Raw genomic sequence first — 14289 nt, 5'->3', positions numbered from 1 at the left:
ATTGGAAGTTAACTCCTGGAGTGTAGAAATATTACCTTATTGCTGGAGAAGGAGCCAGAAGTTGTACTATTGATGGCATCCCCAGCCATTAACTAGTGCTTGAAACCACCCTTCTCCTTCTGAGGTGATCTCTGCCCTACTGTGAAGTTGCTTTTTTGTGAGAAATCCTGGATGGATTTGGATGTACTCAAATCTTTGACTGGGTGCACTGTAGTTGAAAATTTTGCCAATAGAAGTTGTGACTCGTGTGATTCAGAGCTGCAGAAGAGAATTTCAGATTTTCTTGAACTTGGCCTTCCTAAAGATCATAGGTCTGCAGTTCTTTTAAGTTTCACATGGGAAACTTATGAAAGTACTGGGTGGGGTGTGGTTAGGACGAGAGGCTTTGATGTGAACCAGAATGGTGAATAATTACTAAACTTCTGCTCCACTTATTGGATCATCTATTGTGAACTCTGTTCACATAAGACTTGCTCTTAAACTCTTTTTACTAGAAAACCTCTGGCTGAAGGTTCTGAGTAACTTGCCTTCTCTTCAGACCTGATGTGGTGTTCGGGTTGATTGTTGACATGGTATTGATGTCCTGTGACAACTAGACTGCTGATAACTAATGAAACCTCTGAAAATTGATGTTTTACCTAAAATAAATATACAAACCTGCCACAGCTATGTAATTACCTGCTGGAATGTGCAGCACTGCACAACACTGAAACACACCAAGAAATAGTGTTTTTGTAAGATGGCTAGCTGCCTTTGTAACCTTTATGTTGGAAGGGGGCTTCACTACCAAAACTCCCTTATTAATCCATACTAACTCTGCAGTCACATAACCATGGTGGAGCCCCCAGCTCCGCAAACTGTGCTTTTTACCAGTATTGGTTTGTCCCATTAAAATGGGAAACCATGTGTTTTGACATAGTTTCTGTGACTGTTCTAAACAATCACCAGTGCGTTTCTGGATCTTAACTACATTATAACTGCCTTTTAGACATGACAGCTCAGAACATCTCTTGAATGCAAAGTTGTTAGATGGCTGGGGCACCAGTTGGACAGAACTGGGTGACACAAACAGGTTGTGAGGATGTTCTGATAACACCTAACAAATGCTACTTTGCAAGTTTAATTCAGGTCCCACATCTGCAGGGCCTTCTCCCGTTTCCAAGAAGATGATTGAATATGTGGAGTTTGAATTGGCTTTAAGACCTCTGTAGTTAAGTTAGTGGCATGTAGTTGTGGCCATCAGGTGGTCTGTTGCTGTAGTGGTAGGCTAACAAACTGCCGATGGATGCCAGTAGTGAGGGAAGCCATCAAGTTATAAAAGAGGCTTTCTGTACACAGCTTTCGGGGATTACAAGCTTGACTGGTGGGTATGGAAAAAAAACAGGAGTATAACAGCTGCCAAAGTCAAAGGGGTGGAGGTGTGAGGAGTTTGATGGGTTACGATGGGACTTTCAGATGACCTCAAAATATGCTTTGGTGGTAGTGGACAACAGAGGGTGCACAAAATTGCACAGCTTGTTCTCGCCAGGAGTAGAAAACAGCTGATTTTGCCTAATATTACCAGGAGGTAGTCTGCCTGAACTCATTGGTCATGCCCATATTTGTGCTGGCAATGCATAAAAGGGTAAGCATTTTATAAGACCTGTACATTCTGTCCATTTAACATGCAATTCAATTAAGAGAATTGCCATATGGTATAGTACAGAGTGCACAGTAAAGGGTGTAAAATTTCCAGCTGAAGTTGTAGTGTAAATGTTTTACAAGTTCATCATGGATGGATGAATTATATGATTTAAATGTGTATATGCCATTGCAAATATAATATTAGATTTTGCAGTGTCTCCACTTCCAGATGTCCATTTTTGCGGAGTAGTCTCCAAGGGTGGGGTGGGAATGGGGGAGGAGGATTTCACCCACTAGCATGATGTGCAGATGTGTACTTTTAAATCATAAATATCACTGAGTTGGATTGAAGGAGAGTCGATGGTGTGGGGCAAGGGAAGATGTGGGTAGAGGACTGGCTGTGTTTTCCCCCTTCATTCGGCATGATAACTGTATTTAAAATACAGGCTTAGTCATTACGTTGTCTTGGTCAAGAACATGTCAAAGTGAGGTTTTTGTTTTTTCATGGTTACCTGGAATCTGCCCAGTTAACATATGAATGAGACTAAAGCTTTAAAACGGAGCATTACTGCAAACTGATTTTATTGTATGATTTTTCATCTGTTTAATTTGATCTGATCTTTTCTTCTATCTATACATTTTTAGAAACGCCACCACGTATTGCAGACTGTGCATCCTTCTCCCCTGTCTGTGCACAGAGGATTCTTTGGTTGCAGACATTTCTCAAAGACCAATGAGCTGCTGAAGAAATCTGGAAAGAAGCCTATAGACTGGACCGCTCTTTGAAACTTGTTTAACAAGCACTCTTCTGCAGACTTTAAGAACCTTACACCAGTTTTATAGGCTGCCTTGGCTTACGCCTCTAGACCAAATCTGCTATAGTAAATGGGCAGCTTTCATTTCTTGCTTGCTGTTAAACCAAATTTGCAACTTTCTGTGCACCTTAAACTGCATGCTTTTCATGCATTGACAAAAACTTTTACCTTATTTTGTTGAGATCACTGCTAGCTGAAGATGCACGGTGATGCTAAATGTTATAACAGACCATTTTAAAAAGGAATATTTTTCTTTAAATGGCTCCACTGTCTACAAGATTTGTGAAACCCATATGGGTAAATACCACAGTTAGCTAGTTGTACCTTAGCTTTTTGTTCTCCATAATGGTTGGCTTACTTAACACTACAAAACTGCATCTTTGTATGCACATGCCTTACATATGCACAAGAATGGAGTGTGGAAATGGTGACAAAAGGATACATGACTAGATTCCCCAAAGGTCTTGGATGTTAACCTGCTGAAAAGATTGTACTGGTATCTGTAGTCCTTTTGTACCTGGAGCCATTCTGTGGAAAAGTACCTTTTTTTCTTTTGCTGTGTGTGCACAATTTCTGTGCATTTATTTTATTTTGAATTTTAAATTGTTAGCATCCTGCTTGTTGATACTGTAAAACACTAAGTTGAACCAAGAATTCCTTAACAGTTAAACCGTTTTACATACTAGATTGCTGCAATTTTATCAACTAAACATGGAAGTATTTTCATTTCAGTTGTTTTTCAGTTATAACTGCCATTTGAGTTACTTTACCAATATATAAAGTTGTGAATGAGCTGGAGAGAGGTTCTTAATCTGTTGTAAATATTCTTTTGTATGTTTTTTATATAGTGTTATTTTTATAGTAACTGTTTAGTCCATTGCACCAGAGTTATTTTTATGGTAAATGTTTTGTCTATTGTAAATAAATGTTTGTTGCTGTACCTTGTGCATCTGCTTTTCCTGCATTGTTGTTTTATTCCTAGATATTCTATTGCAAATGTTAAACTCTTTAAAATGTTTATTTTTAATAGGCTTTTATGAGAACTGGAATTTTGAAGATTATCAACTGCAGCGTGTTGTCTAAGCACTACATACACAGTCAGGAGAAAAAGATAAATTTGTTAACAGCTTCTGTAGCCAAGATCGATCACAACACTGCTTTTAATCACCCCTTTAAGTGCTGTTACAATTGAGTCTTGCTCTGAGGACTAGCAGGGGATAGTGCTGGCAGAAGGGTAAAACAGATTCATTTCTGCCTACTGTCTATTCTTATCAAAGTCCCCGAGTTTGTCTTCTATATTTGTTTTGATCCTCATATTTTTTATATTTTCTGGTAAATCACATAGGATTACAATTGGTCATAATGCTAGACATTCGTACCTCTCAACTTCTTAACACAAGAAATCTGGACAAAGCCTAAAATAATAAGGTGGGGATAATGGCCCAAAAATAGGGACTGAGTTTAAGTTGTTGTGTCTTTCGGCTTTTCCCGGTTAGGGGTCGCCACAGTGGAACTCCGGTCCGCTAATGATTGGCAGTAGATTTTTACGTGCCAAGCCTGATGCACAACCTTCAACGAAGGTACGCCCATTCACGTGCGTCTCCACACAGAAGATGCTTTAGCTGAGAATCGAAGAAGCCAACGTCTTACCGTGAGGCGACAATGCTACCGCACCACCACCACCACAGTTAGGGACTGAGTTTAAGTATTGCTGTTATAAACTTAGTTACTAGAACAACAGAATTTGAGTTAGCATGAATATTCTGAAGGATATGAAGTCTGAAACTCAAATGTATGTCATTATTTAGTGATTAGCCAAAGAACACAAATTTTGTGAATAAGAGACCAAAAATATGAGATGGAAATGTGGATATTCTGTGAAAATCTGGACAGTTGAGAGATATGTAAGGCACTGGAGTTCTTGCTTACTGTTTAGAAAACATATATTGCTTGCAAAACTTGTAAGAGCAGTGTTTTAAAAACTGCCCCTGATTTTGATCCTTTGTCCCCTCCATTCTTTTTGGATTTGTCCAGAATTCTTGGGCAAAGAAATTGAGAGGTGTACTGCTATTTAATAGCACTGAGTGCTTTACTGGCTGTCAAAACTGGTAAGTCACATCAAACTCCCATTCTGTTTTTCCTGTAACTGGTAGTACTTGGAGCAGATAAAGCTACATGTGTTGTAAACCAGTATGATCAAGTCGATATCTATGATCACCTTTTGTTTGTTTTGGCATCCAAGTCGTGAGCACATAATAAGCTGGTTATGACTGGAGACCCGTGCATAATCGTTAGTGTTGATCCTAACCACTTCTCAGTTGTAGCAGCACAGCTTTATCACTGTTAAGATGTTTAGTTCATTAATCGTTTTGGTAAAGAGTAATAACTTGTGCAGCAGTTAATGCAGTTCTTCAAGGTCTGCAGCCCTTCGCTGTTTATTTATTTTGCCTAATTTAGTGGATCAGCAGCAACGGCATGAGAAAGAAGCTTTTTGTCTCATTTAATGTCTTTATAATCATGGTTGGGTGGGCATACAGTTGCGCATCATTACAGTTGCTGCCTCACAGATCTGTTAGTCTGAGCTTGGTTTACTGTCTCATCAGAGTATTCTTGTCTTGCCTTTGTGGTTTCCCCCAGGTGCTGCGGTATAAACTGTCAGTGCTCTACACTTTCTTTCCAGAACTGGTCATTCACATTACAGGTATTGATTGCCTGTTGCTGTAGGGTCCATTTCCCATGTGACACTAGGTAGGACAGTCTGTATCTGAGAATGAATGCCGATATTTGGGATAGAAACATTAGCTAAGGCACACATTAAATTTTAACAACATGAAATTAGAATACTTGTACAGTATTGGCAAATTTAGATAATGAAAACAAATCTGATTTTTAACAGTAAGGTGGTATGTCAGTGCCTAGAACATTATTATTTTGTGTTTGCGTTCTGCTTCATTATTTTTAGCTACCCCATTGCCCGTGTCCATCAGCAGGTCTACCAGCCTCTCCTGCCGCCCACAGACTATTTCTGTCATATGGTTGGTGCCATTGTGGAACTTTAAGGTAATCTTGGGGATTCTTGCAGTTGACTGCTTCCACCAGGGGAATTATTTTTTTCCTTTTTATCACCTGCCAATTGGTATGCCCCCCTCCCCTGCTGCATTTTGAGGGTTGCCGCCCTTCTACGGACCCTGCTTCTAGGAGTGAAGGCTTAGACAAATGCCCATCCCTCCTTGCCAGAGCCTCATCCCAAGCCACTAATCAAACCAGGTTGCTTGTGCTATAGTTAGGGCTTTATCCCTCTACTCCACTGCACTGGTCTGCATAGAACATTTGACAAAGTATAGAGATTTTAATTAGTCATAGTGCTAAGCCTATTCAGGATAGAATTAGTGACAATATTTGTTCCACAAACATTCTCCCATCCTGGAATATTAGCAGCATCGCTGCCTTTCATTTTCTGGCAACTGTCAAAGTAGATTGTATTTATATTTGGCATCACAGGAGGTAGAGATACGGTTAAATGGGACATGTCCTCTGGAAAAGGGGTACCATTGTGACTTTTTTTTTTTTGCCAGTTCTTTTGAGGATTAGAATGGTTGTCACATATCCAGAGTATGGTTAGTATACCACCCACAGCTATTTAATACATTTTGAAACCTTTTGGAAAGTATATTTGAAGTGGGTAATGTTGAGGCCGCAGTGGTGCAGCAGTTAGTGTTGTTGCCTCACAGCAAGTGGTTCTCCCATTCGATTCTCGTCTGGAGCGCCTTCTGTGTGGAGTCTCCATGTCCTCCCTGTGGTCGACTGACATTTAAAGACATGCAGGTAGGTGTACGCGTAAATGGGTGTGCCTTCTTTGAAGGTTGGGTGTCGGGCTGGCAACTCGGCACCGTAAAAATCCACTGCCAGTCATTAGCGGACTGGAGTTCCGCTGTGGCGACCCCTAACCAAGAAAAGCCGAAAGACATTACTTTTATTTCAGGTGGGTAATGTTCAGCATTTCGTATTTATATAATTAGAAATCTTTAGTAATTTTGCTGTACTAACTGCTAGTAAAAACCTCAACTAGAATAATACTTTGCGACAGTCATTTTCCAGTAAGTGGTTTATCCATTTTAGGGTAGCTGGAAAGCCTGAAGCTATTGAAACACTCAGTGGGCTCCACAGTGAAACTAATCTTAAATAGGATACCAGTGTATCACACGTAAGCATACATATCTATGGGTAATGTTTGAGGGCCATTATTTTAACTACTGCATGTTTTGGGATGTGAGATGATACCAGAGTAAAAGGTGAAAATCTTGTAGACGCACACAAAAGACTCATCCCTGCCTAGGCAGGAACCAAAAGTACAGTTGTGTACACTTACCATAAATGTAGATGTTCAAATGTATTCACTGTTGCAGTCATTACATTTGGGTAATCCTGCTGGCAGGTTGCCCTCAGTCGGCCTGAATTCCAAAGTCCTGGGGCCTGCGTTGGCTGCTGTCTCTCCTTCCCTGACGTCAGGTAGTCAGGGGTATAAAAGATCCGGCAGATGCTATTTTCTTTAGTTTTTCTTGCCCCAGATGTCTGGTGCCCCCTAAAAGGGTAGCCAAAATTTAAATGTGTATATAAATACATGCACCAATGTAAACTTTACCTTTTTCTACAAGCGCAAACACCACGTAGGTTGTATAAATCAAAGAAGGAAAGATAGGTTCCATCAGAAGAAAGGGGGATGGTGGTAACCTGGACTGCAACAGTGAATACACTCTAACATCTACATTTATGGTACGTGTACACAACTGTACTATGTTCTTAGTGTTTCAATGTTGCAGTCATTACATTTGGGAAGAGTCCCAAAGTTATGGTTGGGAGGCTGGAACTAAACAGCGTTAGGAGCGGCTATGAGGCCCTGCAGAACTGCAGTGGCAAAGCCTGCCCAGGATTTAGAGTAGAGTGGCAGATGATGGTGCTTTGTAAATGTGCACTGAACCCCAAGTAGCAGCCTCTAAAATGTCCTTGGTTGGTACTCCCCTGAGAAAGGCTGCTGAAGTGGCTGCAGCTCTGGTTGAATGTGGCCTAATGCCCTTGGCCACTGGCTTGTCATGGTGTAAGTAGCAGAAACGAATGCAGTGGCCTATCCACTTTGAAATAGTCTGCTTTGAGATGGCCTTTCCTTGTGATCCTGCCACATATGCCACTAGTAATTGCTCTGTCTTTTTGAAAACTTTGGTTCTGTCCAAGTAGAATCTAAGCTGTCTGTGTACGTCCAAAGAATGCATTCTCTCCCCCTTGTTCTGTGGATTTGGAGAAAAAGTTGGCAGATGAATAGCTTGGTTAATAGCCACACTGGACATCACCTTAGGCATAAATGTTGGGCTTGTCTTCAGAGAGAGCCTGTCTGGATAAAAAATGATAAAATGTTCCACAGCCATGAGTGCCTGTAGCTCTGAAACTCGTCTTGCAGAAGTTATTGCTAGGAGCAGAGCTGTTTTCCAAGATAAAGACTTTATATCAGCAGTAGCAGCTGGCTCAAATGGAGGCAGAGTGAGTTTTTCCAAGACATAGTTGAGGTCCCATGCAGGCATTGGTGATCTCCTTGGAGGCCTTAAATTTTTGGCTCCTCTGAGGGTACTGCTTTAATAAGGGATGAGAAAAGATTGGTGGCTCTGTATTGTAATGAGCCGAAATGGCAGAGGCATGAATTTTAATAGATGAAAAAGATAGGCCTTTGTCCAGCATCTCAGTTAAGTATTGCAAAATCTGAGGAATATTTGGCACAGCTGTATCAGTTCCTTGTGCCTGGTTCCAAGCACAGAATCTCTTCCATTTTCCAGCGTAAGATTTTCTAGTACTAGGCCTTTTGGCTTCCAAAATGACATCCATCACAGCTTTACTGAGAGTTGTGTTTTGTATGACTACATTATCCGCCATGCTGCCAGGTTTAAAGTCCCGATTTGGCTGTGCAGGATCTGATTGTTTTGCTGGGACAGTATTTGAGGTAAGGTCCAAGCTGGGCAATGAGACAAGTTCTTTAGTATTGGATACCAGTACAGGCGGGGCCAGTCTGGGGCAATTAGTATCATCTTTGGCTTCTCCTGTCTGATCTTTAGGAGTACCTTGGGGAGGAGAGGCAGTGGGGAAAAGGCATGTACTGATAGGTTTTTCCAGCTGAAAGATAGAGCGTCCACTTTCCATGCTTGTCTGTGATAATTCCTTGTGCAGAATCTTTTTAGTTGGTAGTTGTGAGGGGAGGAAAATAGATCTATGTCTGGGCATCCCCATTTCCTTGTTATCATGCTGAAGACTTGAGGATTCAGCTGCCACTCGTGGGGATCCATGAGGTTTCTGCTTAGTTCATCTGCCAGAGTATTTTTCCTTCCTGGCAGGAATTGTGCCTGCAGATGTACTTGGTAAGTCAATGCTGTGTCCCACAAAGTCATGGCTAGTCTGCAAAGGAGGTAAGAATGTGTGCCCCCCCTGCTTGTTTATATACCACACGACCGTGGTGTTGTCTGTCTTTATCAGTAGGTGTCCTGGATGAAGTAGGTCCTTGAAGGCTGTCAGGGCATTTTGAACAGCTAGCATCTCTTTTGATTGATATGTAGATGCATTTGGTTTGAGGCCCATGTGCCCTGAATGCATCTTCCTGCCATGTGGGGCCCCCCCAGGCATAATCTGATGCATCAGTTGTTAGTGTCTGCCTGGCTGGGGGTAATGTGAATGGCTGTCCCTTGTTTTGGTGACGAGCCTTTGCCCACCATCAAAATTCCCGTTGCAGGCAGGGAGTGAGAGTAGTCCTAGTTTCCAGGCTGTGGCAATGTTGAGTCCAAACACTTTTTTTAGGTACTATTGTAGTTTCCTCATATGCAGTCTTGCATATGGAATTAGTAGGATGCAGGATGCCATGAAGCCCAAAGCCTGCAGAATTTTTCTTGCAGATAACTGGGCCTTTGTTGCCAACATTTTGAAATAGGTAGTCAGTTGCCTTTATTTGTCTGGTGTGAGATGAGCCATCTGGGCAGTTGTATTTAAGCTTGCACCCAGGAATATTATCTCTTGAGAGGGTAGTAGTTTTGATTTTCTTTTCGTTGACTGTGTAACCTAGACATGTTAGAAGTCTTTTCACAAACGCCAGATGCTGTAGAAGAATGTCCTTGTTCTCTGCTTGAATTAGTCGTCCAAGTAAGGATATGTTTGTATTCCTCTTTGTCTGCAAAATGCAATTACTGGTGCCAGGCACTTTGTAAAGACCCTGGGTGCAGTAGATAAGCCAAAAGGCAGTGCAGAGAATTGGTAATGCTTTGAACCAGCATTGAATCTGAGGTATCTTCTGCATATTTGTCTGCCTGGGACATGCAGGTATGCCTCTTAGGTCTAAAGTCACAAGCCAAGCGTTCTTGCCCAGCATGGGCAGATGCTGCTGCAAAGTCAACATCTTGAATTTTGGTATATCCAGGAATGTGTTCAGAATAGATAGGTCCAGTATTGGCCTCCAGACATTGTCCTTTCTGGGTACCAAGAACAGTCGAGTAAAATCCTTGTCTCTGCTCTTGCTCTGGTACTTGTTGAATGGGCCCCCATGTCCATGAGGGATGAGACTTGTTTTTGTGCCTCCGCCCATTGATTTTTTGGCAGATCTGGCCAGCTGTTTGCCTTTGGCAGGGTATGGAAATGGAACTTGTAGCCTTGTGACACTATATTCAGAACCCACTTGTCCTGGGTCATGATGTGCCAATTTTGAGGGAAAAAAAGTGCGAATTGCCCCCTGAGGGTGCTGCCATGAGATAAGTGCTTGGTGCAGGCAGGGGGGAAGTCATTGGGGCTGTTTCTTATATGGTTGAGATTTGTCTTCTCCAACTTTGGAGGTAGAGGCACCCCATTGCTTTGACCTTTATGAACCTTGCGCCTGATGTCTGCCTCTAGGGCGTCTGGGTCTGCCCCTTTGAGGTCGGTCTGACACAGGAAAGAACCAGTTCTTTGTTGGCCAGTGTCTACTAAACCTAGGTGGCTGTACTTGTAAGAAATCTTTGACAGTTTGCATAGGTTTAACTTTGTCCTCCATTTTCTTTAACACCTCTTTTGCCTTAACACATCACGCTATAAAGGTGCATCTAATGCAAAGTTTGAAAGTGTTTGAAAATGTTTGAAAGTTTCTGTGAGGCCATTTTTGCTTGGGCTGAAGGAGGGTCTCTCTGTGATCAGTGGCAGTGAATAACATTGAGCAGCTTCCCTGCCCCCCGTAGAGGTGGTTACTGACTTGAAACTGTAGTTTTATTGGCCACTAGGGGTCATTTCCAAAACTCCTTCATCTTCCTCTCTTAAAACCTAGTTGCCTCGTGGTTTGGGCATCTTTTCAGGCTTGTTGGCTGTTGGTGAAGCACCCTCCAAGAGGAAAAATGCTGAGAGAAGAAGGGAGCCACTTTTGAGATTTTAAGTATTTTTTCTCTGTTTATTTGCTAAGTTTTTCTGCATAGCTGCCTAGCTTGAGCATTTTCTGGCTTGTTAAACTTGATTTCTGTATTAGTAGCTGTATTTAGAGCACAACCAAAAGCTGTTTGCTGAATTTCCTGTTTGCACTTAATTTTAAATCGTTTTTTTCTTAAAACTTGCATATTTTCTGCCCTTGACCTAGCACTCTTGTGTGGGGTCATTTACTGCACTGTTATAACTTGATATCACTTGTGAACCTCTGCTATCTCTGTAAAAAAACAAAAAAAAATCTTGCTTTTTTCCCACTTTTCTGAGAGTTAAAAAAGTTCAGTTACAGGCTTGCTGTTCCTGAACTGTTTGAAAGTTTCTGTGAGGCCATTTTTGCTTGGGCTGAAGGAGGGTCTCTCTGTGATCAGTGGCAGTGAATAACATTGAGCAGCTTCCCTGCCCCCCGTAGAGGTGGTTACTGACTTGAAACTGTAGTTTTATTGTCCATTTTGGGTCTATTCCTGCTTCTTTCCAGCCCCTGCTATCAAGCACGCTTTAACACGATTTAGCGCGGAGTTGCCACTAGAGCAGCATCAGGCAGCGCCGGTTAAACAAGGTTAAACTCTTTCTGGCTCCAGAAAGTCTGTTCTTCAATTTTTCCCTTTGAACTGCTCTGTTAGGAACCTAAACTGTTTACACCTTCACTAAAAAGTGCAGCACTTGTTCCAAATAGCTTTTTCTTCTCAAAAAGCTCAGCACTTGTCTTATAAGCATATCCCTTGTCTTATAAGCATTCTCCTTGCAGGTCAAGCACTCCTATATTATACAAATCTCTCACTAGCAAAACCCCCCAGGAGTGCCCACTTCCCTGCTAAGCCCACTACTTTTCTGTCTCATACCAACTCATAATTCTTTCTAGCATGTCGAAGGGTCAGATGCTGGCATCCTCTCCTGCCCAGTTGGTGAATCTGGGAATTCTGAGACAATGTTACAATTGCCTCATGTACACGGACAACCCTCTCCTCCTCCCACGTAACACTAACACTTGTGAGAGATGCAGCTATTTAGCCAGACTGGAGGCTGAGCTCTCTCAACTCAGGACTGGCAAGACCAGGCAGGAGGAGAAGGCAACTACACACACCACAATACCAGTCTCACATAACTCAACCACACCACTGAATCAAACACATAAACACACTAAGACATACTCGGAGGCTCTGAGTAAAAATTTACCTAAACAGCAGAGGCCTCCAAAGCAGACACCCAAGCAACTGCAAACTCAATACACCACACAAACAACACATAAACAACAAAATCAGTGTGCAAAGCAGTCACTGCCCTTAAAGCCAAATACAACACCAAACATACTTGTCATAGGTGACTCCATAGTCAGACACACTGACGTCCCGCTCACCAGACTGAGTAAGGAGAAGGTCACAGTAAGCTGCCTGTCGGGCGCTAGAATCCGCCACATAACGCAAGCACTCGGGTCTCTCAACAGCAGGTACAAGTATGACTCAGTCATTGTCCACGCTGGTGTCAGCGACCTGAGACGTACCTCCTTGTACTACATGAAAAGAGACATTGAGGAGCTCTCTGATTATGTAGCCCAGGCAGGTATGACCCTGACCTTGAGCAGTATCCTACCTTCACCTAGAATGATGCCACAATACAGAGATAAGATGATCAGCTTTAATAATTGGCTTAAATTCTGGTGTCATTCAAAGGGGATCCAATGTCTGTCTGCCTGGGATGACATGCTGGACAAGCCACGCTGCTTTGCAAGGGATGGCTTGCACCTGTCACCCTAGGCTTCCGGATATTGGCAAAGGCTCTTGCCACCCCATAGTGCATTTTTAGGCAAGGCTCAAATTCTAAACCTACCACCCTAGAACACAAAAAGGAAAAAACTAAGGGTAATGCTGCTCAATGCCAGAAGTCTCAATCTCAAGATGCACGCACTCGAGGCCCTTCTCAGTATGGAGAACATCGATGTCTGTGCTGTGACAGAAACCTGGTTCAAGGCTCCTGAGAGCACCCCAGCACTATCAGGTTTCACCTCATATCATGCGTTCCGGCCCCAAAATCCGGACAACACCAAGAAAGGAGGGGGGGGTGTCCATATTCATAAAGGACACCCATACCTCAAGGTTGGTGGCAACGCACAATGCATCGGAGACCATCCAGGTGCAATTAACCATAGGCAAGACTGCTCTGCAATTTGTAGCATGTTACAGGCCACCCTCTCAAACTCAGGAACCTCACATGGCCTTCCTGAAAACATTGGAGGGGATAAATGTATCTCCAAACACCATCATACTAGGTGATTTCAACTACCCTAATATAGACTGGGAACACTACTCAAGCCCAAACACTTTAGTTGTTCCATGGCATTTGAGTTTGAACTCCAGGAACCTTTGGGCTAGTCACCATCCCCACAAGAGGAGAAAACATACTTGATCTCATCATCACGAACATGGGATCACAATGTTCAACACCGGAAGTATACCCCTCACTGATGAGATCAGATCATAAACTAACCTCGCTGGAGGTCCTCATCCCGCCCCCACCTGAAATAAAAAAGACCACAGTGAAAAACTTCTCAAAAGCCGACTTCACACTTCTAAAAACTAGCGTGGTCTCCTTTAAGGCTCCTGAGCCAGTGGTAAACATTACTCAAACCGCTGAATCACTTACAAATGCCTTCTACCAGCACCTACAGGACTGCATGGATCAGGCAATCTCAAACAAAACTAAGACTCTTTGTACCAAAGGCAAGCGTCCAGTCTGGTGGACCCCAGCCATAAACAAGCTCTACAACAAAAGGAGGAAGCTACTACAAGATGGAGCAAAGTCCTTGAAAGGTAAGACACCTTTGATCATTATAAGTAAAAAACTAAGAGCTCTCATAAAATCATCCAAGGCAAATTTTGAGAGAAAAATCGCCAAGGACTCAAAAGACAATCATAAGGCCTTCTTTAGCTATGTTAGAAACCTAGGAGGAAACTCCCAGATATGCTCAGAATTAGTTCAAAATGATGTGAAGATTACTGAACCTACACACATTGCCAACATACTGGCTGACAGGTTCAGTGCAAACTTCTCCCCCCCAAAAGGAGAGATATCTATACCAGATGATTGTAGCCCCCCAAACATCTCCAACGCCCAGGTGAGAACTGCCCTCTCCAAGGCAAAAAACACAGCATCCATGGGACCGGATGGTGTCCCCGGCTGTGTGCTCCACGAACTCAATGAGGAATTAAACCCGCAGTTAGGACAGCTGTTTAATCTTAGCCTCACCTCAGGATACGTACCCAAGGACTGGCGCACTGCGACTGTGGTCCCACTTCACAAGGGCGGTGCCTCCACCGACGCTGGTAATTACCGCCCCATTAGCTTGACAAGCCTTATCTGCAAAGCCATGGAGAGGATCATAATGGAACTC

The 14289-nt window shown here is 42.7% G+C and overlaps 1 protein-coding gene across 2 annotated transcripts in view; it reads left to right on the top strand.

Moving 5' to 3' along the window:
• UNG (uracil DNA glycosylase) overlaps nucleotides 1–3378 on the top strand; it is a 129978-nt gene extending 126600 nt beyond the window's left edge. For both annotated transcript variants that reach the window (XM_044068519.1, XM_044068518.1), the window contains one exon: nucleotides 2269–3378. In XM_044068519.1, the coding sequence (XP_043924454.1) occupies nucleotides 2269–2409 (141 nt within the window). In that variant the 3' untranslated portion in view covers nucleotides 2410–3378. The remainder of the gene's footprint in view (nucleotides 1–2268) is intronic.
• The last annotated feature ends 10911 nt before the right edge of the window (nucleotides 3379–14289 follow it).

This window comes from Protopterus annectens, chromosome 4.part0 (genome assembly GCF_019279795.1).
Source record: "Protopterus annectens isolate FY-2018-M chromosome 4.part0, PAN1.0, whole genome shotgun sequence".
Classification (NCBI taxonomy): domain Eukaryota; kingdom Metazoa; phylum Chordata; order Ceratodontiformes; family Protopteridae; genus Protopterus; species Protopterus annectens.
The sequence above is the reverse complement of the archived record's forward strand: the minus strand, read 5'-3'. Positions and strand labels throughout refer to the sequence as shown.